Source organism: Puma concolor, chromosome E4 (assembly GCF_028749965.1).
Source record: "Puma concolor isolate L17-30 chromosome E4, mPumCon1.1.hap2, whole genome shotgun sequence".
NCBI classification, from domain to species: domain Eukaryota; kingdom Metazoa; phylum Chordata; class Mammalia; order Carnivora; family Felidae; genus Puma; species Puma concolor.
The window spans coordinates 21,375,081-21,403,036 of record NC_141683.1 but is presented as its reverse complement, the minus strand read 5'-3'; the positions used below and the strand labels follow the sequence as shown (position 1 = coordinate 21,403,036).

The 27,956-nt window shown below is 37.5% G+C and overlaps 1 protein-coding gene and 1 long non-coding RNA gene across 3 annotated transcripts in view; one reads left to right on the top strand and one right to left on the bottom strand.

Moving 5' to 3' along the window:
- The window catches only part of LOC147572488 (uncharacterized), a 378,016-nt gene that overhangs the window by 88,857 nt on the left and 261,203 nt on the right, over window positions 1-27,956 (top strand). The gene's annotated exons all lie outside the window — the stretch shown is intronic.
- Window positions 412-27,571, bottom strand: RGS13 (regulator of G protein signaling 13). Of its 2 annotated transcripts, XM_025927857.2 has the most exons (7): window positions 27,334-27,571; window positions 25,976-26,046; window positions 22,340-22,523; window positions 20,247-20,315; window positions 16,499-16,560; window positions 2,527-2,693; window positions 412-1,374 (listed from the first exon to the last, which is right to left on the bottom strand). In XM_025927857.2, exons 3-7 carry the CDS (start codon window positions 22,399-22,401, stop codon window positions 1,192-1,194), a joined length of 543 nt encoding a protein of 180 aa, XP_025783642.1. In that variant the 5' UTR covers window positions 22,402-22,523; window positions 25,976-26,046; window positions 27,334-27,571; the 3' UTR covers window positions 412-1,191. The 2 variants fall into 2 exon arrangements, with proteins under 2 accessions (XP_025783642.1, XP_086550946.1); XM_086694820.1 differs by lacking the exon at window positions 22,340-22,523 and having other exon boundaries at window positions 27,334-27,550.

Below are 27,956 nucleotides of genomic sequence, written 5' to 3'. Positions count from 1 at the left end.
ATATATGGGGCGCCTGGGTGGCTCAGTTGGTTAAGCGTCCGACTTGTCTCAGGTCATGATCTCGCGGTCCCTGAGTTCAAGCCCCGCGTCGGGCTCTGTGCTGACAGCTCAGAGCCTGGAGCCTGTTTCAGATTCTGTGCCTCCCTCTCTCTCTCTCACCCTCCCCCGTTCATGCTCTGTCTCTGTCTCAAAAATAAATAAATGTTAAAAAAAAAACAACACAGAATATTTATCCATCTGTATGGAAAATTTATATGCTATGCTATATGCTAAACAAAACAAGTGAAATTGATATGAGTTCTTTCCTCTGTTATCTTCTGACAAATTCTAAGAAGTTGCTATGACAGGATAGATAAGAAACAGTCTTTTGCTATAAAAATAACTTCATCGTGTCTTTAAAAGAGGCACAGATTTAAAAGTTTTTAGATTATATTTGGATTTATTGATTACCAGGACCATTATAAATTCACATTGTGAGGACAATTCTTGAAATATAGGAACCAAATTTTCTACTTTTATATCAATATAAGAATAAATGAAGTATTTTATACGTTCTTAATAGCTTACAATCACCATGATTTTTTCACATGTAGAAGATATTTGTTATATATTACATTTAGTTTGAGTATAATAGTAGAAAAATTTTACGGATAAAATATCTCTCAAGAACACATCTTTTTATATTGCTCATAATATTATACCATTGACTGTCTTCAAATACCAAGTTTGTCTACTGATTAGTTAATACAAACACTCCATCTATGGAGTGCACTCATGCCAGAGACAACTCATATCGCTACAATTTCTAAAGAACTGGTCTATGCATTATGCGAGCAAAATTTTATTAATAAGAAAACATCCATTTGTTGACTACTACAGTAAAAACTTTCTAATATTGGTGTAACGAAGACCTTCCTTCTCCTCATATGTTAACTGAGCTACATAGGCATGCCATAAATTATGTTATTCATATTGTAACTGTTCTGGACCCCATCCCTTTGGGGATCTGTGTTGCTTTTTTTTTTTTGAGAATTAAAAGAAATTAATTTATAGTTTTTTTTTTCTATTTCATTCCTATTCTACTTCTGATTGTGTGTGTGTGTGTGTGTGTGTGTGTGTGTGTGTGTGAATTAAAAAAACAAAGCCAGTACTTTCAATACACCATCTTCAATTTACACTTTTGAGTATTAGTTAGGAATTGTTGGGCTGAATAGTCTTCAAAAGGTTCTGGTACATTTCTGACTTTAGAAACCTGGGATACGAGTCCCTTTCCATGTGCATATACACTATCTTTTGAGCCTCTTCAAAACACGTTTGAGTGGGTTCTTGAATATTCCTGATGATAGTCTCTCTTGTTGAACTGTCAATGTTAATCTGAAAAGTGAAATTACACATACAGCATAAGTAGGTATAATTGAAGACAGAAACTATAATGGAAAGGTTTAATTTATTCCCCACTCTCCTTTTTTTTTTTTTCCCTTAGTGGAATAGGGTAATTTTGTCTCAAGTTTCATAGGTATCTAAAACGACTTATAAGAGACAAACTTTGCTTTTTTTTTTTAAAACTAAACACCCACCTCCATATCCCAGTTTGAAAAAACAAGACAAAACAAAAAAGCCCAAGACCAGGGAAATCTCAGTAACCATTGCTTACTTAAGGAGATGCAAGTGGTCTGTTAGTGGAGTCTACAAACAAGGAAGTTTATGAGATGAATATCTCTTTTAAGGAAAAGGGAAGTCGGTACTATTTTAAAGTTTATCTTAGTAGTCATGAATGTTGTTCACTGAATATGCCGTGAAATGGGAAGAGAGTGAAGAGAAGTGGAGAAATAAAGGAGAGAAGTGGTTATTTCAATAAACCAAGTGATTTCCAGACAAGAGTTTTGAGGAACAAGATGATAATTTAGGACTGTCTGCGTGATAGGAATCTCATATATCATAGCCTACCCTTATCTCCTTGACAAGAGTTTTCATTCCTTATTCTCTCTCTACCAGAAGGGGTCTTAGCGCGTCATTTGCTCATGGCGTTATTTCTTCAGGCAGTTGTAAGTGACCGGCGGTGGCGTCAGTGTGAATGTTTGCTGGATTTGCCGGTTTGGAACTGAGGTGAGCAGTGAGCTTTGGTGCCGTGGTGCATACTCTTCCCAACACTACTGGGCTTGTCAACACGCCCATTTATGGTATCTGTAGTTCCTTCTAGCAAAGTCAATTCTTTTTACAAGGACTTCTTTTTTTAAAAAAGAAACTTTCCAAGGAATTAAGATAATTTAATGACAAGAGGCTCTGGAGCCAGACAGGCCTAACTTTGAATCCTAACTTTCACTTAACTGATATGTGACACTGAACAAGGTAGTTTCTCAGATTCTCAGGCTTCTTATCTGTAAAATAAGGTTAACAATACTGATTTTGTAGCATAATAGGAGGTACTGGATATAAAGTGCCTGGTGCATATGTGTGCTTGACAGATTTTAGCGTCCTTCCCCGGGATGTACTGATTTCCATTAGCCATCAATGTCATGTAGTTACCTCTCTAGGGGACTGTGGCCGGATGTAAATCTTATAAAGCTTTTTTGCCCTAGAAATTCTGCTCCATCGTGAGGCAATTTTCTTATAGGTTTCACATGCCATCCAGAATTTAATATTCTCATCACTGTGCTCCATTTTTAAGTATGCTGCATAGACTACTGGACCATCTAAAAGTAATGGAGAAATTAGTTTATTTTGGGGGGTCAAATCATCAAAAAATCTGAACAACATTTAATGCAGATTAAAACTAAAGTTTAAATCAAAGCTCCAAATTATTTAACAAGTGAGTATTATATAATGACACACACAAATGCACACACACACACACACATCACACCTTAGATCTATAAATCTGAAGCATGTTTTGACAATGCCAGTCAGTGGTGTGGTTACCCCTTCGTTCTTTTATTCTGAGTCACTCAGGAGAATGTCTACTGATGTGGGTAGGTCTAGGATAGAAGAGGTCACAAGGACCCAGAAAGAAGACTTAAGTTGCATCAGTGGACAGAGCTCTGATCATGAAACTGAAACAAAAAAATCTAAGCCCTCAAAGCCAAACTGGAGGGTCAGAGCAAGGTTTAGAATCTCAACAGGCAGGTCAAGGTTGAAAGAAAAATACCCAAGTCATGTAGGAGCAATAAATTGATCAAGTTGTACATCCTGGGGTGTTTCTCAATATCCAATCTGAGCAGGAGAACACAGATGGATGAAAAGTTCAACTTTATATTCATACATTATGTTTCAAACTAGAAATGAAGGACCAGGCAAAGAATGGAATTCAGATGGGGCGTTGGAAACTATCTCAAAATCAAGAGCAGGACAATGGGTATGTGCAGCACAGTCATCAAATGACATTTGATGCCAGAGATGTTTATTCTTAGTTTTTGTCTTAAACTGCATTTCTGGACTGAGTGGCTAATGACATGCATGTGGAAGGAGCTTTTCTGATTGAGGCTCTATTTTGTAGGAGCTAGTGTTTGAAGAAGAGGGTTAGACAAGCTCTCACAAATCTGACACATTAATATGAATCTTTGGGAGGACCAAGTACTCTCAGTATCGAAGATGAACACTCTCAGAACTTCATTGGTGACTAGGATGTCTCTTGGCATATCTGAGAAATTGAATTTCTAAATGATGAAATGACATAGCTTTTAATTGACAGTAAGAGAAATGTGTGTGTAGGCACATTGAATATGTGACCAAATATAGAATTTTGATTAAAAATATTTTATCAGTATTATTGACTGTTATAAGAAATAATGGTAATCAGATGGAATAGCAATGTAAAATCAGATTTTCCTGGATCTTCACGTAAGAGATTGGATTGAATTTTCTAGCACTAGAAAGCCTTGACTCCTTGGCTTCTACTTGGCTCTGTTGGCAGTAATACAAAAATAAAGATAACAATTAAGATATTTTTATTCAAGAGATAAACTCAAATAGAGGCAGATCCCTTCTAAGGAGGATTAGGGTTGGGAAAAACTGGTAATCTGCAAGAAGTGTGCCATTTTAGTAATACACAAAATTAGAGCATGTCTCATTATTATCATGTAAGTGAAGCCTCCATGACATTGAGTGGGAAAGGGTTTGAAAGGAACATCACTTGAGTTGAGAGGACAGATGAAATGGGGGTAGAGCGTGTATAAAACTGTAACATAGGAAGTAATATGGATTAGATACTTCTACCCAATGGGGGAATATATTTTATCTTAGATTTCAAACAAGAAGTTTATTTTCACACCAAACTAACTTTAAGATGTGCCTTGTCTCATCACAGACACAAAGCTGAGGTCAGAACCAATACCTGTAGCAGTTGGAGCTCCTGTTGGAGAAACAGCTGAATGGAAAGGCAAACCAAAAACAAACAAAACAAAACAACAACAACAACGACAACAAAAAACAAATCAAAACAGAAAGGTATTTCTGGCTTAACAAGCCAGACTTAAAGCTGGCTTAAAGTCTGGATATTGTACTTAGTACTTTGTACTTAGTAGAATTTTGAGTGCGTACCTCATTAGGGACAGAAAATAAGTCCTAAAATAAAGAAATGAGCTATGGAACAGGGAAAAAATGAGATACCAGATAAAATCTGTAGATCCTGGAATGATAGGTGCCAGGTACTCGGATGGGTGAGTGCATGGGTGAGTGGGGACTAGGGAGATGACTTGGAAACCAATATTAGAGTCTGTGTTATAGTATTCTGAATTTGTGTTTATGTTTAGCTTAAATGTATAGTAAAATATTTAGAGATTCTCATTTCAGAACCTGCCGGCATCTGTATGGCCTTCTCTAATTTCTCTCCTGATTGCAAGTGGAGGAAGGATCTTTTCGGGCTGGCCAAATGATTCAACAATTCTCCATATACTCAAGTCCTTTGCTAATGAGGCCATCCATGTTTTGCAATTTGTATTTTATATAGATATTTGATAATATGGTAGATTGTAGTATTGATCTTAGTTACTCCCTGCCATTCTCATAGGAGGATTATACTTTTATGTCCCATTTATATCGGCCCTGCCCATTGGATTTGTTTTACCCAATGAAATACATGCAAATTGCCATACGCAGGTGTAAGCAAAAGGCTTTAAGCAGAAGTTTCAGGCAGGTGGCCTGCTGTTGAGCTTTCAAACGGTCATGCAAAGAGTACATTCTGGAAAAGACCTGCTTCTTTTGCCTGAAGGCCAGAATGAAGACATAGAATGGAGGTGGAGCTGAACTCAGTCACTGTGTGGCACAAACAAGAAATGAATGTTTCTTATAAATAAATTAGTGGGATTTTAATGTCGTGTTTTACTGCATCATAACCTGACCTGGACCTGAAAGCAGACGTGGACCATTTGAACTTATCTGATATTTCACGTAACATTCTGGTGTGTAGATTAAGTAAACTCACATGGCTGGTGTGTTTTACAGAATTTTTATAAGTTAACCAAGGCAAGCAGCTGAAAGCGCATTTGTATAACGGTGTTCCAGGAATCTGAGTAATTATTAAAGTTGGAACTGAATTACTCAATTTAGAACTTCTAATGACTCATACAACAAGTGAATTTAAAGGTAGAAAAGCCTTTTCTAAATTAGGCCATGTAGCCCAAAGTAGCCCATTCTGAAGTTGTAAATGATTCTCCTTCCTGAGCATTAAAGAGACGGTGACTCTGTTGGCACAGAGTGAATAAAGATAAACAACAGAATTGCTCATTAAGTTGAGAGGATGGAAAAAGTAGGTTTATGTCATACATAGTGTATGCTTTTCCCTTAAGAATGAGAGTGATGCTTTTGGGACTCTGTAGCTTGTTTTTTTTTTTTTTTTTTTTAAACCAGTCATGGAAATTAGTATTTTCTATGACACACAAGGTGACACATGTCAGTTTCTTGATGTGGAAGGGAAACGTGGCATTCCTCTTGGCTGAGTCAGAGCAGTGGCCCATCTGTTCCAGGATTGTTTTCTGCAAGGGGAAAAAGCTTACACCATGAAATAGATCCTAAAATCGTGCTATGCAGCAGTCTTTCATCAGAAATGTGCCTAAAACGATTTTACATCTAGTTTATTTTCAATCTGTACCACTTGGGATAATAAATTCTATAACTGTACTAGCTTCTTCCTGAAGTTTGAAAGTAAATCTGCTTTATTGAGTTTCTCTAGTTTCGCTTCTGTGATATTAGTCCTTTATGATTTTTCTCTCTTATAAATGTAACTTAAAGTACTATAAGTCGTTTTTAAATACAGAGAACCTCTAAAAAAGATAATAATGATTGTTGACGATTTGATATATTTTCTTTATTCTTTCAGTCCTTTGCTAATGTTTAACTTTCTATCTAACTAGAATTCATTTGTCTATACAAACACAGATACACATGCAAATTACTGGCATTATAATGTGAAAGCAATTCTGTGTCACTCATTCATACTTAATATGTAGAAACAGTTTTTATAACATTTTTTTTTTAATTTTTTTTTTCAACGTTTTTTATTTATTTTTTGGGACAGAGAGAGACAGAGCATGAACGGGGGAGGGGCAGAGAGAGAGGGAGACACAGAATCCGAAACAGGCTCCAGGCTCCGAGCCATCAGCCCAGAGCCTGACGCGGGGCTCGAACTCACGGACCGCAAGATCGTGACCTGGCTGAAGTCGGACGCCTAACCGACTGCGCCACCCAGGCGCCCCATAACATTTTTTTTAATATTTATTTTTGAGAGAGAGCGAGCGCGTGTGAGAGTGGGGGAGGGGCAGAGAGAGGGGGAGACACAGAATCTGAAGCAGGCTCCAGGCTCTGAGCTGTCAACACAGATCCAGTCGCGGAGCTTGAACCCATGAACCCTGAGATCATGACCTGAGCCGAAGTCGGATGCTTAACCGACTGAGCTGCCCAGAAATGTGCCCCAGAAACATTTTCTCCTTTTTATTTTCAAGGGTCACATAGTAGTCCATTGCAAGACAACTCTGTATTATATTAGGTTACCCTACTATTGTTGAATATTTATATTGTTTCCCATTTTTTGTTATAAATTATTTTACATTGAATATTTGGTGTGTAAATCTTTGCATCAGTAATAATTTTATTATAATGAAGTTAAAAGAGTTGAATTCCTAGATTATTGGATGTAATGTTTTTGGAAACTCTTGATATCTATTGTAAAATTGCTTTTAGAAAGATTTCATTAGTTCTCATTACTAACAACAGTGTGAAAGTGTCTGCTTACTCCATCCTTTCCAATCTGATGGGGTAAAACCAGTGACTGGTAACTGTTTAGTTTGCACTTTTAAAATATTAATGCCTAAACATTTTTTCTTTCCTACTGAATTTCAAATCTTTTGGAAATTTTTTTTTTTTGCATTGTTAGTCTTTTTGGAATTTTTCAGACTTCTTTGTATATTAAAGAAGCTATCTGTTATATTTATTATGTTATCTTCTGTTCTCTTTTTACAGATTATTTTTTAATGATTTTTGAGAAATATTTGTAAGCCACCTAATCTGAAAAAAGCCTCAGTTCATCTACCTGACCTGCTTTCAATCTGTTTTCCACTTTTATCAGAGAAAAATCTCTAAGGCAAATATCTGGCCACAACCCTTTATTTATAACCTTTCAACCTTTTCCCATTGCCCTAATTAAAAAAAAAAAGCCAGACTTTGGCAGTAGCTACAGGGCCCATTAGGATACAGTGCTCCCTACCTCTATCCTCTTCCCTTGTCACTTCTGGAAACAGTCTTTGTTTGAGCCTTGCTCCTGGCCAAGCAGTGTGCGACCCCCACGCTGTTGTATATGCAGTTCCCTCCTGTGTGGTAGTCTTTGTACTAGGATCTAAGACTCAGGTTAAATATCTGTTTCTGGAAAAATTTCTCTGGAACAACCTCCTCCTCCCCAACTAGGTAAGTGCTTCCTGTCAGTTGACAAATAGCACCCAGTCTGCAGTTATTTTAATGATAGTTCCCTCTCACCCTATACCACAGTGTGTTGTATCTACTGATTTACTTTGATTACTCTCCTACTCACAGGCAAACACTTTGATAACTAGGACCCCAGTTCCACCTTCCTATGCCCAGTGCCTATGCACTGCCTGATGGACAGCAGGTACTGACTAAAAAAGGTTTGTCAGTTCAGGCTTTCAGATTCCTCGTGCTTCTATGTTTTCAAGTGAATCTCCGTACGTTTTGAAAAGTGAAGAAGCGTGCCCTAATTGTTAGCATCCAGGAAGCACCAAGGACCAGAGGATTATACCTGGCATGTTGTTACTTTTTTTTTTTTTTTTGGACAGGGAGACAAACATGCACTAATTGAACAGTGGTGTCTATAAAAGGCCAGGTTTTGTTGTTTTGTTTTTCTTCCTGCAAGGTGAACAAGTGCATGAGAAGTTAGAGAAGAGAAACAGCACCGAGGGAAGGGGCTGTGGCCTGGCCATGCAGGGAATGTGAGGGCTGCTGACGGGAGCCATGGCAACAGCAGTGGTTAGCAGAGGGTAGAATAAATGATAGTGTAGGAGGCTGTCGATGCACAGTGAGCAGTACAGAATCTGTCACAGAGGAAGTGAGCTGAAGGAGGGGCTCTGCCTTAGAGATCAGGATGTACGTGATGGGACAGCAATATCCATTAGTAGCTTCTAATGCCTGCTTTGTGTCAGGATGAGGATGCACCGGCCAGTGTAAATCAGAGAAGTCTTCATTGCCTTTAGCAGTAAAATAATCCCATAGTATCCAACCTGGCGTTTCCAAGGCTGTTGGCAGGTGGTTGTGATAACTGAGAAAGGGAGGAAAGTACACCATACACTGAAGGTTGATTTTGACCAAAATTAATAGTGATGCCAACTCTGTGAGTCAGAACACCTGCTTATTTAGAATGGCTGAACTCTATGTCTGGTCTGGAGCAAACTGAAGAGGCCGTAGAAAAATATGTAACTGGGCTTTCGCACTTCAAATCATCTCTGCAGATTTTAAGTGGGCACTCAACATGACCCAGTCATCCTACCACCATTCCATGGTATCTTGGTTTATAGATAAAATATCTCTCAAGAACACATCTATCTATGTTGCTCATGGTACTATACCATTGATTGTACTGTGAATACTAAGTTTGTCTGCTAATTAAAGTTATTCTGAGCACTCCATCTATACAGTAAACTCACGTGAGAGACAACTTATATAGCTACAATTTTTAAATTGGTTCTTTAACTCTCCAGAAGCTATTTCATATCGTCTTTTTTTTAATTTTTTTTAAATGTTTTTATTTATTTTTGAGACAGAGAGACAGAGCATGAGAAGGGGAGGGGCAGAGAGAGGGAGACAGAATCTGAAGCAGGCTCCAGGCTCTGAGCTGTCAGCACAGAGCCCGATGCAGGGCTCGATCTCACAGACTGTGAGATCATGACCTGAGCTGAAGTCGGACGCTCAACCGACTGAGCCACCCAGGCGCCCCTCTTCTTTCTTTTTAAGGTCCCAGCACATCTCTCCTCAGCTCTCTGCTGATGACCTTGCCTCAGTCTTCACTGAGAACACTGATTTATTCACGCAGAGATTCCCTCATTTTCTCTCTACCAAATCAACCGACCTACCTCTACTGATACATGTCCTTTCTAACTTTCTTTCTGATAGGAAAACAATGTCCAAACAGTTCTTTTTTGTCTTCTACCTAATTATGCTTTCTCCATGGCTTTGCATTTCTCTGTTGCTCTTAAAATTGTCTCCACTGTCTTCCCCGTCATCACTTTCTTCCTCTCTGATGGTTGCCATCATCCACAATGATGCTGCTGTATTTCCCAAATAAAATCAACAAGGTCTGTTGCCTATATTTCCAATATTGACCTCATGACTCTTTCTAGCTGCTACTCTTTTCTCTGTTGACCTTCATCTCAAAACTTATGTAAATAATGCCCTATATCCTCGGCCTTGCTTCCTCTTGTCCTAGCCATCCCCATGCCTCTGCAACTGTTCCTCCCAAGGCACCATTGGCTTTCATATTGCCATATCCAATGGTCACTGCTCTTTCATCATATTACCTGACTTCTCAGCAGTCTCTGACCACAGTTCACAGCTCCCTTCCTGAAACATGCTCTTTTTGGCCTTTCATGATGATGTACTGTTTTGGTCACCCTTAACTCACCTGATGATCTTTTTCCATTTCCTTTGCTGACTCTTCCTCTTCTCTGGATTTAGAAATATTAGTGTCCACCTAAGCTCCATCTCTGGATCTCTCCTCTCCTCTCTCCGAACTCTCCTGCTAAGTAATCTCATAGTCCCATGGCTTTGATTAGAGTTTATATATTAAGTACTCTTGGCTTTGTCTTCCCCACTGACTTCTGGTCTTATGTGGTTTATTTCAATAGCCTTCCAACTGGTCTTTCTGCCTCTTTTTTTCAGAAGAGAACCGGAGGATACATTGACTCTTGTTATTCTTCAGTTTAAAGCCACTCATGTGGCCAATAAGGCTCTATACTCTTGTCATGTTGAACTTCTTTAGTTATTTGAAGACACTAACCTCAGTCACATCTCAGGGTCTTTTGAATATGGCTTTCCTTTGTGTGGGCCACTGTGCCCCCCAGATCCCAGCCTGACTGCTCATCAGCTTGATGATACTTCTCATCATTCAGCAATTGGCTCAAATTTTGTGCCTCCTGACAGTTCTCCTCTAATTATCCAATTGAACTACCCTCTCATACTTGCCTTTCTTTGTTATACCACTTGGTTTTTATTTTGTTCAGAGCATTTAGCACTTACTGGAATGAATGTTTTCATTAATTTATTTGCTTGTTTGTCTATCTCCTCCCTCTAGAGGGAGCACATGAGCTGAGCACAATGACCTTACAGGTCTTTTTCACCTCTGTCTCAGCGCTTGGTAGGATTGCCAGACACTTGGAAGCATTGAATGAATCATCCAAAGAAGTTAGTTGCAGTTTTAGTGATTTCTTTTAATTTATATTAAACATAGTTTACTCAAATATCAATGAGCAACCTCTACCTTCACCTTTTGAGGTTTAGCAGATATGCATATGTGTTGTTTTTTCTGGTACCATTTTTTGTCATTTTAATTAAAAGGAAAACTGATTAGTCAAAATTTTGATTTGATTATTTTTCACTCTTGACCCTTTCCAGTTTGTAGAGCCATTGGGTTTTAGGTGATTGTCGGTCCCCTTGTCATTGCAAAAGCATATTTCTGTATCTTTTCTAGTTCTACCAGATTTAGCCATCAGAACTACAGATTTCTACTAGGTTTAGTTAGCAGATATATTCACAGGATTTTCTTTCTATTTTTCATCTTGGTGATGCCCAACATTCTGATGATGTTTGAGGCACAGTGTCTATTTTGGGTCAATATAATTTAAGAAAACAAATTTTGTGATTCTCAGATACTTTTGTCAACAGGTCTGACAAATTTTTTTTCTGACCCATTAAATAACTTACTACTTTTATGTCCATTTGCAAATAATGTAACTCCTTCCTAAAAACTTGGGTGTTTGGAAACTTGGAGGACTTTTTATCATCTGTAGACTTGGAAATTTCTGCTTAATTCATTATGGAGATTTTTTAATAAGACCATTTTTTTTTTTTACACTAAATCCTGAGGAATCCTACGTACTGTATCTCTTCCTTCAAAGAAGCTTTTATCTATATTGGACTTACTTCTAAAATAGTTGACTATCTTTAACATACTGCCAGTCACACCTCCTCATCATTTTACAACAGTCTGAATCAAGTTCCAGCTCAAATTTGCCTCTTGTGAGAAGCTTTTCCCAAAGACCTGCCATTCCTTCTCATCTATCTTCACCTTTTAGCCCATACATAGTAGGTTTGTGCTAGGTGACCTGTATTTCTAGTCTCCCTTTGTTACAGTGATTCACAAATATATGGTGCACATATATTTTATCTATCCTTATCTGTGCCTTCATGAAAGCACTTCCCAGGGTGCCTGGGTGGCTCAATCGGTTAAGTGGCTACTTTGGTGCAGGTCATGATCTTAAAGCTCTTGGGTTCAAGCCCCACATTGGGCTCTGTGCTGATAGCTCAAGGCCTGGAGCCTGCTTCAGATTCTGTGTCTCCCCCTCTCTCTCTCCCCCTACCCCACTCATGCTCTGTCTCTCTCTTTCTCTCACTCAAAATAAATGAACATTTAAAAAAATTTAAATAATAAAAAAAAGAAAGCACTTCCACTGTCCTTCTGTCATACATAGTAGGAACTCAATAAATACTTAATTGCTCAGAGATCACACTCCGTAACGTATGCTAAAACTCAAAGCAGTTTGCTCTTGGCAGTTTTTTGAGCCCTCAAGATTCTCAGCCTTTTACATAGGGCACTTCATAAGCACACATTTTACTATCACAAGTCGTACGTATTTTAGATGCTGGTCTTCTATGAGGCTGTCCTAACTGGACCTTGCAAGTAATTTTATGTCAAAGAAAGGTGGGTGTATGTTTTTCTTTCTGGATTTAGAGCTTCCTTCTGCTTGTTGAATGTAACAATAGACTCTTCAAGGGAAAGATATAGCTTCATAAAACCACTTTTACTCTGGAAACAAAAACCAAAAACCAAAAACCAAACCAAACCCTGACAATCAGTCTTTAGTGAAAAATTTGCCAAAGGCCATTATTTTTAAAAAGTGTGTATATATGCTAACTAATTCGGATGTAAATTAAAAAAATAAAATTAAAAAAATTTAAAAAAATATGTATTTGCCTTGCCTTTAAAATGCCATTCGGGCTGTTCCTAGAAGTTGTTTCCATCACCATTTTCTACTTTACCCCAAAGTGCTATAAATAGCAGGCTTCCCTGTTCTCTTCTGGGAGATTTTCAGTCTTTGGTAAAAAAAAAAAAAAAAAAAAAAAAAAAAATCTACCTTTTTTTCTGTGTTATTTCATGTGGTAGATGGGCACAGGGAATTTTGTTTTTTTTCAAGCACATTGCCTGGTACCTAAGTGCTTAAGATTTACTAAATGGATATTGAGCACACGTACTGTTTTTAAAAAATTAACTTGTTTGCCAATTAATGTATCATTAAACAATATCTAGACTACTAGAGTTCTTAATTTCTTTTTTTTTAACTTTTTTTTTTAACGTTTATTTATTTTTGAGACAGAGAGAAACAGAGCATGAACGGGGGAGGGTCAGAGAGAGGGAGACACAGAATCTGAAACAGGCTCCAGGCTCTGAGCTGTCAGCACAGAGCCCGACGCGGGGCTCGGGCTCACGGACCGCGAGATCATGGCCTGAGCTGAAGTCGGACGCTTAACAGACTGAGCCACCCAGGGGCCCCTAGAGTTCTTAATTTCTAACTAAGGTCTTAATTTTACCAGGGTTCTGCCCTAAACTGATGCTTTTCTTGGATCCTCTCTCCCCATGAAGAAGTTGATTTAATTCAATGTTGTGATGACTATTACTTAATGACTGTCCAGCAAACATGGGTTAAACCAATTCCTGTTCATCTATTGGGACTACACTTAATACATTTCCTTCCTAAGTGGGTTTCTGACTACATGTTCTTAGAAACAGTCTTTTAATCTATGTAAAAAGAGGCATCTACATATCTTAGCTAGAGAACACATTTTACCAGTGTCCTTGGTTAATGTAAACACACTTTATTTTCTGGCATTTAATGTCTGTTTTTTTAGTTTTATCTTTCTGATTGGATGGTCCATAGAATGAATTGTTTTATCATCTTTTTTATTATGTGATTATTAAATTTTTACATGAATTTCACAGTAATTAGATTGCTCTTAAGATTCTTATCCTGCTTTTGCTGGTTTTTACAAAAAACAGTATGCTATCTTCCTGTCCTCATCTTTTCTGTAAACTTTGCTTATTTTCATGACACTAGATGTCGAAGTAGCTAGTTCTAGCTAGGCTCTCCTTTGAGATCATTACCGAACAATTAACTTTATTTACTTTGTCTATGAGGGCTCCAGGACTGGCACAGAAACTTTTACATAATGTGGCCTAATACATTTTGATATTTTCTTATTAGTATTTGTCTTGTATTTACCCATTGAACACTTATTGGATACCCATTAGATACAAAGCACATTATTTTTAGTCTCTGGGACGGGAGATGAAAGGTGAATGCGTCTTGATCTGTGCTCTCAGGGAATTTAAGATCTACTGAGAAAGTGCAGAAAAAAACCCAATACACCAAATAGCTGTACTAAGAAGAAGAATAAATAATGATACTAATGGAAGAGAGAAGGCAAGTATTTCTAAGAAGTTTCATGGAAAAGGTGGAAGTTGAATTTTACTACCCAAGATGTGTGGATAACAGACTAGACAGGACTTAGCAGGGGAAGCCTGGAACAGGTGTGTTGCCGGTGTAGCCAACGGAACAACGGTCACCCTGGCCGACAGGTGTGTTATGTGAAGGGGCAGAGCTGTGGCTAAATCATGAAAAGTGCACTGAGTTTGGGTGTAGAGAATCTTGAATGCCAAGTTAGGGATTTTGAACTTTTGGTAAGCCTCAGAGAAAAAGGAATGGTATTCAGAGACATGCACCTTGTTACTAATAAAAAGAACTACCAATTATTGTGTGCCTAATCTGCTCAGCCATTAAGCTAGGTGTTTTATGTCTAACCTGAACAATAATGCTGAAAACATGGGTGATATTACTCTCATGTTACAGGTGGAGAATTTGTTACTTCAAGAGAGAGATTAACCTGCGATATGGCAAAACAGGAATTACCGGGAGTTGAGACTGAAATCCAAATTCTTTAGCAGTGGATCAATCAATATAGCTGACTAAACATATGCCTTTGTCTCTTCCTCTCATCCCATTGTTCTAAAATTGACATATATATATATACACACACATACGTATATGTATATATATATAATGTTTATTTATTTTTGAGAGAGAGAGAGCGAGAGGGCAGGGGAGGAGCAGAGAGAGAGGGAGACACAGAATCTGAAGCAGACTCCAGGCTCTGAGCTGTCAGCACAGAGCCCAATGCAGGGCTCGAACTCAAAAACCGCGAGATCATGACCTGACCCAAAGTCCAAAGCTTAACCTACTGAGCCATCCAGGCACCCTGCAAAAAATATATTTTTAAAAATTCACATGTTGGCAACTTGGATCACAAACTATGAGGAATACTTGAAAAGTAAAAGGCAGGGTTCACAAGTAAATCATGGTCTCAAATGCTTATTGGAAAGGCCTGTTATGATAGGTGGGAGTTCAGGTAGTGATCCAAGTCTGCAGGTGCTATGGAGGGGCCATGAAGTAATTGCCAGAATATCTGATGAAGGTGTTCCTGTAGGAGGAGCCAGGGGTCTACATCTCCCCTAATTGCCCTCTGGGTCAGACAGTGATAGTTGTCTCCATATCAAGAGGGGCCCTTGTGCAGAGAGAGCAGGAAGTGCCCCAGAAGCATGGTCACCGCCAGGAGTAACAGGAAGTACTTTACCCAGAGTTACCACCTGCATATCTCATCAATTGAACCATCAAGTAGCATAGCTAAGTCCCCTTCCATAGTCAATAGGTATAAACAGATGAAATATTCATACAGAGGCTAATAAGGAATCTCAAATAAAAAGAGATGTGTAGGCAAAAATTAGCAACCATTTGATGGGAACAAACTCCATTAAAAAATATCAAATTCAGCAAACAAGAGAATTTTCTTTGATGGGGCGCCTGGGTGGCTCAGTCAGTTGAGTGTCTGACTTCGGCTTGGGTCATGATCTCACGGTTTGTGGGTTTGAGCCCCGCATCGGGCTCTGTGCTGACAGCTTGGAGCCTGGAGCCTGCTTTAGATTCCTTGTCTCCTTCTCTCTCTGCCCCATCCCCATTAGCACTCGGTCTCTCTCTCAAAGAAAAATAAACATTTAAAAAAAAAAAGAATTTTCTTTGAGTACTTACAATATTTTTTCCTGTACCTGTCTTCTGATATTTATCATTTTCTACAACTTCCCAATTTTGTACCCAGATACAGTTGACTGCTCCCATGAATACAAATGCTTCTCATTTCTTGCATTGAGCCTATGACTCTGTCTCCCTAATATCCATTGTTGTTAGCTTTCATTTATACCATCTGAATGTTGATACTTATACACAACTATATGTAGACTTATATAAAGTCCCACTGAAATCAGACACTGATAAAGTTGAAAACTAACTCTGAGGAGTTTTAGAACATCAAGACTCAAAATTTATTCTTACTTTTGAAGGCACTAAGAGCAGCAAATTTTTGAGTTTTCTAAAATTCTAACTTTAGAAGGCTATGATAAGACAGTATATTTCAGTATGTGTTACGATTTAGACATATTTTCCAAGGGATTTTACACATACACTTGTGAAGACTAAATATTCACAGTGACTAATCTTGTTTTAATTAACAGCAAAGAAAATAATAGTGGTTGACACGACAAACTATTTTCAGGTTTTCTTTTTGTGACTGGGGCAGCTGCCATTCTGAAGGCTGTGAGAAGAGCTGCATACGTTCATCACCTAGGGCCACTTTTTTCTCTTAGGAATGAAACTGTTTATTCCAACATATACATCATACTCACATTTCGTAGCCATCAACTTTTCAAAAGACTGGGCCCACTGTAACACTTCCTCCAAAGTAATGCTTTGAAAAGAAACAAAAGGTGCTCATTGCATCAAAATATTCTCAAGGTTTTGCTGAATTAAATAGAAATATATGATCCTGAAAATAATGCCACAATATAGCTATACTGTATTTGTATGCGTTTTTTTAAATTTTTTAATGTCTATTTATTTTTGAGAGACAGAGCATGAGTGGGGGAAGGGTAGAGAGAGAGAGGGAGACACAGAATCCCAAGAAGGCTCCAGGCTCTGAGCTGTCAGCACAGAGCCCAACGTGGGGCTAACCCCACGAACTCTGAGATCTAACCCACGAACTCTGAGATCGTGACCTGAGCTGAAGTCAGATGCTTAACCGACTGAGCCACCCAGGCGCCCCATATTTGTATGTGATTTTAAAAGGAAATTTATCTTTCTGTGATCTTTTACATTTTATTTTTACTTTCTAAATTGTTAAAATTAAACAAAATTATGAAAGTAATGTAAATTTGAAAATATGATAAATTTTTACAAGATAATGATCTATAGCACCCTTAGTCCTGTAATTTACCTATTCCTGAATTACTACTATTAATATTTTTTATTTCTTTTTAGTGTTTTTGTTATGTGTGTGTTAGTGTGTTTGAACCAAGAAGTAGCCATACTCTGCATGTGTGTTTGTGTGTGTGTATACTTTGTGAGTGTGTACATATATATGTATATATTATTTTTAATAAGTTTTTATATGTCATCACAATTGTCTTAATAACCACTTATTAGGTTATAACTTATAATTATAGATTTATAATCACTGCTAGTCACCGAGGAGTGTTGAGTATTCCACAAGGGAGCATTCTATAGTTTACATATTCTCAATGAGCATTTTGATTATTTCTCACTTTTTAGCATAAAAACTTGTGATTAAGGCTTGCTATGATCAAATAAGGTAATTGTTGAGGGAATTCACAGAAGTAGAATTAAAGTGGGTCAAAAATGCACATTTTTAAGGTTCTTGGTGTAAGTTGCCAAATTGCATTTGGGTTTGTATTGTGTGCTGCTGTCACCAGCAATGTGTTTGCCATTTAGACTCTTCACATCTTGGATTCATCCACAAAGCTTCTTTGCATGCATTCATGGAATAAAGTTATTAACTCTATATCTACTTGATGTAGGTATTTTCTCTCTTATTTGCTATAATTTTTTTTACGTGTTGAAGGTTTGAATTTTTAGTACTGCGAATAATATGTAAATAAACAGTATAAGAAACCATTTACAATTTCAAAAATATCTGTGAAAGATACGGGTTTGAAGCTTCATTTCTGTTCATTTTTTCTGGGCTTTGTGAGGTGAATTGGCAAGTGACTATGTATTCTTACATATAAATCATTTTATTTTCTCTCCTTTAAAATAATCATTGTGTTCACTGCCATTCAGTTTATGATTGTTTCAGTTTACAATGGTTCATTCTTAATTTTCCAGTTTTCAATAACATCATATAATCAGATAGCTCTAGATACAAGCAAACCCTGTCCATTGGCTACTTTTGGTATAGTTTGCTCAATAATTGGTTTTGAGGGAACAGCCATCAGCATTAGTAGGTACTTAACACAATGAAGGAAGATTAGTTAAAGAGGTTAAAAAATGACCTAGAACATGGAGAAATATCAAGATCTTAAAAAGGTCAAGTATCTTTTGTTTTCTGCAAATTCAGATGGCTCTTGCCAGTTTTAGATGGACTATGTGCATCAGCACTGAGGCTTAACAGTATACTGCTGTAAAGATTGCTTAAAAAAAAAAAAAAAACATTTCCATGAAATGGTATCTGACTCACTGTTCTTTTCTGTTATTAAGAACTTTAAAAACAGTAACCTCAGGTAACCTCTTCCATCCAGTAAAATGGTAAGTGCTAGGTAAGGTATGTGGCATGCCTCTCTGTCCCACCCATTCTCATTATATAGGAAAAAATAAAATCTACAACATGAGTGAAGAGGCCATCATTGTCTTGGCTTAGCTTAAAATAAAGTGTTGGTACTTTGTTGGCTAGAGAATTCTTCTGCCTCTAAGATTCATGAGATTTAGGGAGATAGACCATGATTGGAATGGTTATGGTTGGTGTTAAAATTATGCAATGAGGGGTGCCTGGGTGGCTCAGTTGGTTAAGTGACCAACTCTTAATTTTGGTTTAGGTCATGATCTCATGGTTCATGAGTTCGAGCCTCCATCAGGCTCTGCACTATCCTAGTGTGGAGGCTACTTGGGATTCTCTCTCTCTCTCTCTCTCTCTCTCTCTCTCTCCCTCCCTCTCTCTCTCTGCTTCTCCCATGTGCTCTCTCTCTGTCAAAATAAATAAACTTAAAAAACTGTGAAAATGAAATTTGGTTTTGGCTTAATCCCATCTGGCTTGTAATTTTTTCTGAGCATCTCACAAACTTCATGCTGTCCCATGGCTATTCAGCTGTCTGTATGCTAATAATTCTAAACACCTCTGTCTCCTCACCTACCTGGATTTCCTAATAAAAAACAGGGGAGTATTCTGAGACCTCATGTCATTATGGAAACAAGAATGGAGAGTGTTTGGAATCTGACAGTCCTAAATTCTAATTCCAGTGCTGCATTTAATAAATTTTGGTTTTACCTCAAATCTTTGAGCCCCTGCTTTATTATCTATAAAATGGGGATAATATCTATTTCTCAAAGCTATCTATCTGGAAAATTAAAGTAGTTCGTGAAAGTAAAGCACCTAGCAAGTGACTGTTATCTACCAGCTTGCCAGGAATGTGAATTCTCTTTCCTTGGTCTCTCCCTTCCCTGATGGGGGTGGGGGGTCTGCAAGGCAAGTAGAAAGACATGTGAGCCCAGATGGTGATACTCGATGGGAGTCACCAGCAGAAGAGAAGGAAGCTATTCCCAAATTAACCTGTTTCATCTTCCTCTTTGCACGTGCCTGTTTAGTGTAGTAGTTTCACCTGGTTGTTTAAAATGCTGAGCTTTGGGCCTTATTGTCTCTTCCACCTACCACTGCAGCCTCCTCCCCACCTCACACAAATGCTTTTAAGTGTTTTTGGACATTTAGGTACTAGGGGGTGGAGCATGCATGCCAGGAGCTCTGACCTAGCAAGGGAGATGTGGCTACGACTGAGTATTCCAGAGTATTCCACGTGGACTAAAGTTAGGCACTCTGGTTAAACTCCTGGGAACCCTGAGGTGGAAACTCCAATCAAATGGTTTGTTACCCTCCTGAGGCATTCTGCTTTTTATTTCAACAGTCACCGTTCCCATCCAAATAGCTACATTTTTTCTTTTGGCAAAAAATCCAAGAGCCTCAGGAGCTTGGTAAGCATTTGGTTACCTCCCCAGTCTCACTTCTTCCAACTGGACATGAGGTTTCTGGCACTTTGTAGATGGAGGGTTTGAATCATGAAAAAAATATTTTGGATAAAGAATCTCATTTTAACATAAACAATATAAAATGTTAGAAAAAGTCTCAGTATTTATTCATAATAGACACAGTAGAAACATTAAACTTGCTTAGTTCTCAAGTGTAAACCATAACTAATGAAAATGAAACCTTAGTGTAATACATGATTGCTCTTCTGGTGGAATTACTCGTGTGTAAATGCAAATTCTACATTCTGAACAAAATATATTAAATTAGCAGTTGAGTAAATGTACACCTATTTATCATGTGGTAAATATGCATTATGGTGGCCATAGAATTTAAATGCTACTTACTTTGACGGGAGCCTCTGAGATTCATCTCTGCAAGGCTTGCAAATCCAACAAGTCCGCCTGCTCATTTTTCTAAAGCAATACAGAAATATACTTAGTATAATTTAGTCATTTAAAATAATTATATGCTAGAGTCAATGTCTCAGGAATACCCAAAATTATAAATCATGAAAAAATAAGCATGGGTTTTTGAAATTAATGGAATACAGTCACTGGCGGGGGCAGAGAGAAGAGAGGAGAACAAAAAGACTCATCTCATAAATATTTTTTAGGAATATAGGTTCTTAGAGTTGTGACTTTAGAACCCATCTGGGCCACTTATTCATCATAATGGTGTTTAAAAAAATGCAGCTCACTGAGAAAGAGCTTCCCATTTAGGGCCCACTAACAACAAAGTCAACTCCCACATCTTCCCTTTTTTGGATAATTCTTAGTTTTAGAAAGAGCTCTCAATCTATTAAATAAGAATTTGCTTTTTTTTTGTCATTAGCCACATAAAATAGTGTAAAAGGCTAAAAAAAAAAAAACAAGCCTCCTTAGGGGTGAATTCTGAGAGGGGGGTTGCTTACCTGGTTTTCCCCACTCTCAGCAGTGTGACCTTGGCTTTAAAATTCAGGTACTCAGCCCAATACTCAGCCTGTACTCAGCCCAGGCTTTATATAACAATGTATGTCATAGAAGGTTTTCAACTTGGGACTTTGAAAAACAACTCAAAAATTTAAGAGTAATTAAATCTACAATTTATAATGAGAGCTGGAAATATTTTGCTAAACATATGCACACTTACATACAATGAATTATTAAGGATAACAGTGAGTTCTTATATCAATCTTTATTGACTCCTTCGAAACATCTGCTGAACATTTATTATGTGCAAAGATCCTGCCTTTTCCTCTTCCTGTCCTCACTAGCAAGCACTTAAAATCCATGTGATGGGGACTTTGAGACAGGAAGTCCAGGAGCCCATGAGTACACACAGGAGGAGCAGCTAACCAGCCTTGGTGGTGGTTAGAGATGACATTCCAGTAAACTAATAGCTGAGCTGGAACCTACAGGATGTGCAGGAATGTGCTGAGTGGAGGGGATGGGGAAGCTTGGGCAATGGGTTATGTCCTAATTGAGGAAATGAATGTAGTCGTTACTTGAATATAGAATTTGGCAGGGAGAAAGTGGAGGGAAAAGGCTAGAGAGTTAAGACTGGACCAATAATCACATTCAAAAATGCTTGTTGCCACAAGAAAGTGATGAGAGATAAAGTTGGAAGATAGGCAGAAGCTGGGCATGTTAGGTCATACACACGATCAGTTTCATAGTAAGACACTGGAAAATCATTGAAGGTTTTAAAATATTTGACAAGTTAACATTTGAAATTGGTTCTGTGAGTAGAATTGATTGTAATGGTGCAGAGGCGGAATCCAGAAGACTAGTTAAGGGGTGCCTGCAGGAGTGCAGGTGAGGATATTATAGGCTTAAATTAGGAAGGTGGCAGTAGAGATAGAGGGAAGAGGATAGATTTTAGATGGGGTAGAGGAGGAACTACCAGAACTTGATGTACTGGATATGGAAGGTGGGAGAAAGAAAGGAAACAAGTTCAGGTGAAAGATTTGACCTCAAGGTAGAGGTGGTAGTTTTTATAAAACACATAGAAGCCAAAAGAAAAAACAAGGTGGCCCAAGAAGAGAGTATGTACTGAGAAAAACAGATTTCCCAAGACAGGTGACTCAGAGACAGACTGAAAAAGGGAGCCTGTAGGAGGATAATCAGGGTAATGTGGTACCAAGACACCAAAGAATGAGTTATCAAAAAGCAAAGACTGGCCAATTGAGTGTTAAGAGCTTGGAAGAGATAAAGAGAACAAAGGACTGAAAACTATCCATCGATTTGCTAACAAGAAGGTTATCAAGAACCTTGGTGAGAAGGCTTTTGGCAGAACAGGGAGGGCAGCAGCAAGAGGGGAGAAAAAGCAAGAGGAAATGGAGACCTGGACAAATATAGGGCTACTTATACTTCCTCTCTCTCCTTCTCCCTCCCTCCATCCCTTCCTTTTTCCCTCCCTCTCTCCCTTTCTTCCTTTCCTTCTGATGAAAGCCACTGACCGAGTATTATAACAGAGACAGAGAAGCAGGACTATGCTGTTTGGCCATTCTGGCCTGCACATCTCTAGGAGTATAGTTTATAAAGTCTGCAATGTGGCTGACATGCCCTGAGATTGGCAAATGGTGTCCGTGGAAAAAAGTTGCAGACAGCCGAAAGGAGGAAAATCAATAGATTTTCAGGTTTCTGAAAAAGGAAAAAAAAGGAACCAGAATTCAGACTGTGGGCGTTAAATTCAGATTGAGGACATTAAAGAACTAGAGGAAGAAATTACTGTTTTCTCGTCATTGGAGTGGGCATAGATCTAAGTATATTTGCAGTTTTGGGGATAGGAATTTATGGGTGTTGTGGGTTGATGGACTTCATTTTCTGTATGGGTCTCTCTACCGTAAGGAGGAACAAGGGACAAGGTAGCTAAGTAGATCTACAGGAAAAAAACAAAAACAAAGTTGGGACTCTTTTGATTGCAAATATAGATTCAAACTAGTTCAAGCAAAAAAGAGCGTTGATTATAAGGATATATCTGTGTGTGCAGTTAGATTCTGGATAGCCTTAAATGTTGAGCTCTATTTTGTTGTAGTAATAATTCACTGAGGTCTGTAAATAATAGCTGTGTTGAAAACAAGAGTTTTTTTTATAGAAAGATAAATCTGACTGAAGATGATTAATACTGAAATCATTGAGGCTAAGAAATCTCTTACATTGGCTGTTAATAACTGATCTTTTCCATAATTGGGCCCTGAATGAAAATTAAGATTCTTCATCTCTGTAATCACTTCTATGATGTAGGTTACCCAGTGACTATTTGCTTCTCTTCTTCTAAGTAGGAGGATGGTAAAGAAGTTCCTTCCATCCTGTGTCAGGGTAATTAGTCATCACCGTCTTCTGCTCGGCATTGACCTCTCCCTATCTACTACATTTAACAATTTTTTATATCTTTTTGTCTCTTCATTTGGTGTATTAGAGCTATGTGTGCACATTAGTGATTTCTGTAACTAAATTCATGTCTAGGGGTGCCTGTGTGGTGCAGTCAGTTAAGCAACCGACTCTCAAGTTTGTGAGTTCAAGCCCTGCACTGGGCTCTGTGCTGATGGTGTGGAGCCTGCTTGGGATTCTCTCTCTCTCTCTTTCTCTCTGCCCCTATCCTGTTTGTGTGCACTCCTTGTCTGTCTCTCACTCAAAATAAATAAATAAACTTAAACAAATTAAGAAAAGGTACAATTCATGTCTATTTACAAGCTTTAATGGAACTGTTTGGTAAAGATAGAACTGTCTTAGTATTCAACACTCACTGGGGTCAGAAGCATGGCAAAGGTAAAGTGATTTCCAGATGCATTAGAGTTTAGGGGGTTCCCACAGCTCCTGACAGGTGACTGGGTATATTAAAATAATTCTAGGTTCTGGAGGCAAATAAGTGCATGAGTTCGGGGTCTTATTAGCTGTATGACCTTGCACACAGTAAGTAAACTTTTAGATTTTTAATTTCCTTTTCCCTAAAATGGAATTGTAAAGATTAGAAAAATGCTTATATGCAAAAACTTTCTGTTCCAGTTAATCTGAACTTCTTTCAGCTTCTTGCACTCTGTCACTCAGGAAATATTTCCTAAGCTCTTTTGTATGCGCAGGAAACACACATCTATTGGACTGCATTCCTTCCTCTTTTTGAATTTCAGCTCAGACCTTGTAAGTTTTCCAACTAACCTTATCCATTCTTCAATGTGTTAGCATACTTCCTGCAACTCTTCCTTCTTTTCATTTGTTTGCTGCTGTGTTCCTAGATTTCAATTTTTGCACATTATATTAGCAGCTGGGTTCCAGCTTTAGAACTAGCTGGTCTGCTACATCAGGGCAGACACTTTGGGGCAAGTGTGTCCTGTTGAAGCGACAGGGTGGCTGGGAAGGATTTGTTTGGCCAGAGGAGCTCAGAGAAGACAGACCAGCAGAGCTAACCCTCACAATTAGGCAGATTTCTCCTCTATGGAGATGCCTGGTCTGGCAGAGAGGAGAGGTCAAGCTATGGGCCTCCATGTGGGGCTTCATCCATTCATCCATGTGGTGGAAAGGCTATCTTTTAAAATTCCAACAAAGGCTCTGAATAGACCAGTAGCAGCCCTGCATTCAGCTACGTGTCTGATTCAGAGGTTCTCTGGCCCCAGGCGCTCATTAGTTGGGTGACCTTTGGAAAAAGAGTGTGATATAAATGTATGAAAATAATGTTATTTATATTTCTGACTTTTCTACTCCTATTAGACTATAAATTCGCTGAAGTGTTATGTTCAAATACTATTTGATAATCCTGTGTAAGTAGTTGTTTATATGTTGTTTAGTATTCTAGGTCATTCACAAATTGATTAACTTATAGAATACCAATAGAATATAATGATATAAAAACATCCAAAGTAAATAAAATATTTAGTGACAGAATTATGTAAGAGATGTATTATGCATAAAATAAATAGATCACAAAGCAGTTTTGTTTTACAAAGTTCTTTGGTTTTCTAGTCCATTAAGAGCTGGAGTTTGTTGGGGGCTGTCCCAGTATAGGAGTCCCTGCGCACCATGTCCCTGCTCACCTGCTGGAGACTTACTGCTCATCTTCTAAGATCTCAGAAACCAAATGTCCACTGCACCTCCCTCTTTTGATTACTAGTGGATTTGCTATCACTGTGCACTACTCCTTTGCTGAAATACCACAGAACATTCTCCATATCCTCATAATGCCTTCTACTTTGAAACCAAGAGATAAATTCACAAACAGGTTACCCAGCTTCTGATAATAGAACAGATTGGCCGCCTTGAGCTTATTGGTTCTTTTAGCCAAAACACTGCTAAAATTGTAGTTAATTTTAACTTAACATGAAGAAGAATAGAGATTAAACAGGGAGACAAAAAACAACGAAATCTTTTAAACTAATTTTGGAAGATGGAAAGTAGATGAAGAAATAGAAATTAAAATTCTCATACCTCTAAAGTTAGAAAAGAATTTTGTCTGACAAAATGAAGAAAATAAAATTCAGTCTGAAGACAAAGAATTTCCAAGAACAGCTAGTGGTTTAAAAAGAAATATCTGCAATCCTGCTTTCGACAGTATGTACCATTAAGTAATACACCTGCATCTACAGTTTGTTACTACCAAAATTTAGAGTGACAGGGTGAAACCTTTTCATATTTATAATTGAGAACTTTGAAGAAATAATTTTGGTAATTCCAAAAAAAAAAAAAGTAAATTAATAAACTTACTTGGAATTAGAGAATTTACTGTCATTTACTGGTAAAAATAAAAATTATCCTCAAATATCCCATAGAACTAAAATTCTATTTTGGCAAAAAGAGAGTTTCTGTGAAAGAATGACCTAAATGGATATGAAATAGAATTGATTTAAATTGGAGAAACTCGGGGCGCCTGGGTGGCGCAGTCGGTTAAGCGTCCGACTTCAGCCAGGTCACGATCTCACGGTCCGTGAGTTCGAGCCCTGCGTCAGGCTCTGGGCTGATGGCTCGGAGCCTGGAGCCTGTTTCCGATTCTGTGTCTCCCTCTCTCTCTGCCCCTCCCCCGTTCATGCTCTGTCTCTGTCTGTCCCATAAATAAATAAAAACGTTGGAAAAAAAAAATAAATAAATAAATTGGAGAAACTCACCAAGCTTCAAATCAACAACAATCATTTTTTTCTCATGTTAGTAGTATGGTATGTGGAAAAATTCCATTGACCTAAAAATAAGATAAATAACAAAAGCAAAAAATTATTGTGTGCTTCCTGGAGAATGCATATTTCGCAAAATATTTCTATAAATACCTTGCTTATATTTTAAGTAAATAAATTTTTCACTATGTAAGTGCTAGATTATGGTTATCCTTATTTTTTATTTAACTCCTTATCTAGAACTTTATTAATTTCATACATTGATATTGTAAAAATTCCTATACTTTTCATTTGTATTTTCCATTAGGTTTTCTTTAAATATTTTTTTTGTTTATCTTATGTTAACAATATACATTAATTTTCTTATCTTTAAAAAATTTTCAATATCCTCTTGGTAAAACTAGTATGGTCTTTTACACTCTAAGCATAGTATTAGGTTTTCAAAATGATTTTGCCTCCAATGTTTTCTCTTGATTATTTTAAAGAAAGTATACACTTCATCTATATAATCTAATATTTAGAGTGGTTTATAAATGCTTTAGTGATGAATTGAGTTGGATATATATTATGCCAGAACAATCCAAGCTTTAGCTAGCATTTAAATGAAATCTTTCTCAAAGCAATACGAAAATAAATTAATTGTCTTCATTTTCACCTTTTCACATATTTAAATGTTTTTATTATCCTGACGGGTGATAAATTCATTCTGTTCAATATAATCTCTGCATTTAAATGTGTTTATTTTATGATATAGAATATCCCATAGAATTTAGAAAAACCTGGAGCAATTTACATTTTGGTGAGGTTTTGTTTGACACAGTACATAGAATTCTTGCTTTTCAAAAAGCAAGTAATTTGTGCGTAGTTGTGGTTAGGCATAACATTAAGGAATGAAGAAATTCTGTAAAATAAAAATTAACGATATCTCATGTAAACCTTACAACAATCCATACATGGAGTCAGCACAGCTAATCCAGTGTTGGAACTAATTGTTTGATAACGTATGATGTTTGAAGCAAACAATTCTGAGATACCTGATTTTGTTAAATATCTTCATCTAAACATGTACATCCCACCCAAAAAACACATAAAATGAGAGTATCCCTTACTCTAAGCCAGTAATATTTCTTTTACTGCCCAATTTAGAACCTGCATTTATACATGTGTGACTATAAGTATTTTTTAATTATAGAAAGCCTAGGCCAGGCAAACATGTGTTTGGCAGTTTGTTTGTTTCCCTTAGAAGAAAGCTAACACTTCCAGCGGTCCTGCTGTTAAAGTAAACATCCACTAGTCATTTACATCGAGCCAACATTATTGTAGTCATCAATTATTTTATGGAATCGTATACTTACAAATATATCCTGTAGAACGGTCCACCATGCTAAATTTTATTTTCTATCGGTATGATCCTTTTGAAATCAGGTGCTGAAGCTCCATGAGACAGCCAGCATTATATTTTTCCTGGCATAAAATAACTTTACTGTCTCTATAATTACCTTTGATGGCACTCTGCCCTCTCTATGAATGTTCTGTTTTTACACATGTATCTATGCAAAAAGAGGTTTGGCTGAATATGGAAAATAGTGCTGTGGGACGCTAGTGCATTGCTGATAAAGAGGTTGTATCTAACATTATCAACCCATCGGAAGCGATCAGATGATTGGAAGCAGTAGCTCTATGTAGCTTCAATGTAATATTCAAACTTTTTTCCAAAATGGCTTTTAGAAATTTTTTTCTTGTTTAGCTTAAAGTGAAACCTCCCTTTTAAAAATCAGAGAACTGAATACCAATAAATAGGCTGAGCCTGAAAGCACTTGCTATTAAATTATTGAAAACTATTAAAATCAATCTGTTTAGAATAGTCAAATTACTAAGGACTTGTAATAACCGAAGGGTCTAGAGAGGTCTCCTTTCTAGTTCTTTCAGCTGGTCCTCATAGGGTCACTTCTGGACTCACCATTATTCTTCAGTTAGT

Bases quoted from the DNA above. Each gene is read 5' to 3' on its own strand.
- RGS13 (XM_025927857.2), bottom strand. From the start codon at position 22,401: ATGTGCAGGCCAGAATGGCCAAACAGCATAGTCCTGCTTCTCTGTCTC. The intron at 16,561-20,246 runs GTAAGTAGCATT...TTCTTTTCAAAG, and splicing joins TCTCAGAGGCTCCCGTCAAA to CATTACTTTGGAGGAAGTGT. The intron at 1,375-2,526 runs GTAACTACATGA...TTCACTTTTCAG, and splicing joins GGCCACAGTCCCCTAGAGAG to ATTAACATTGACAGTTCAAC.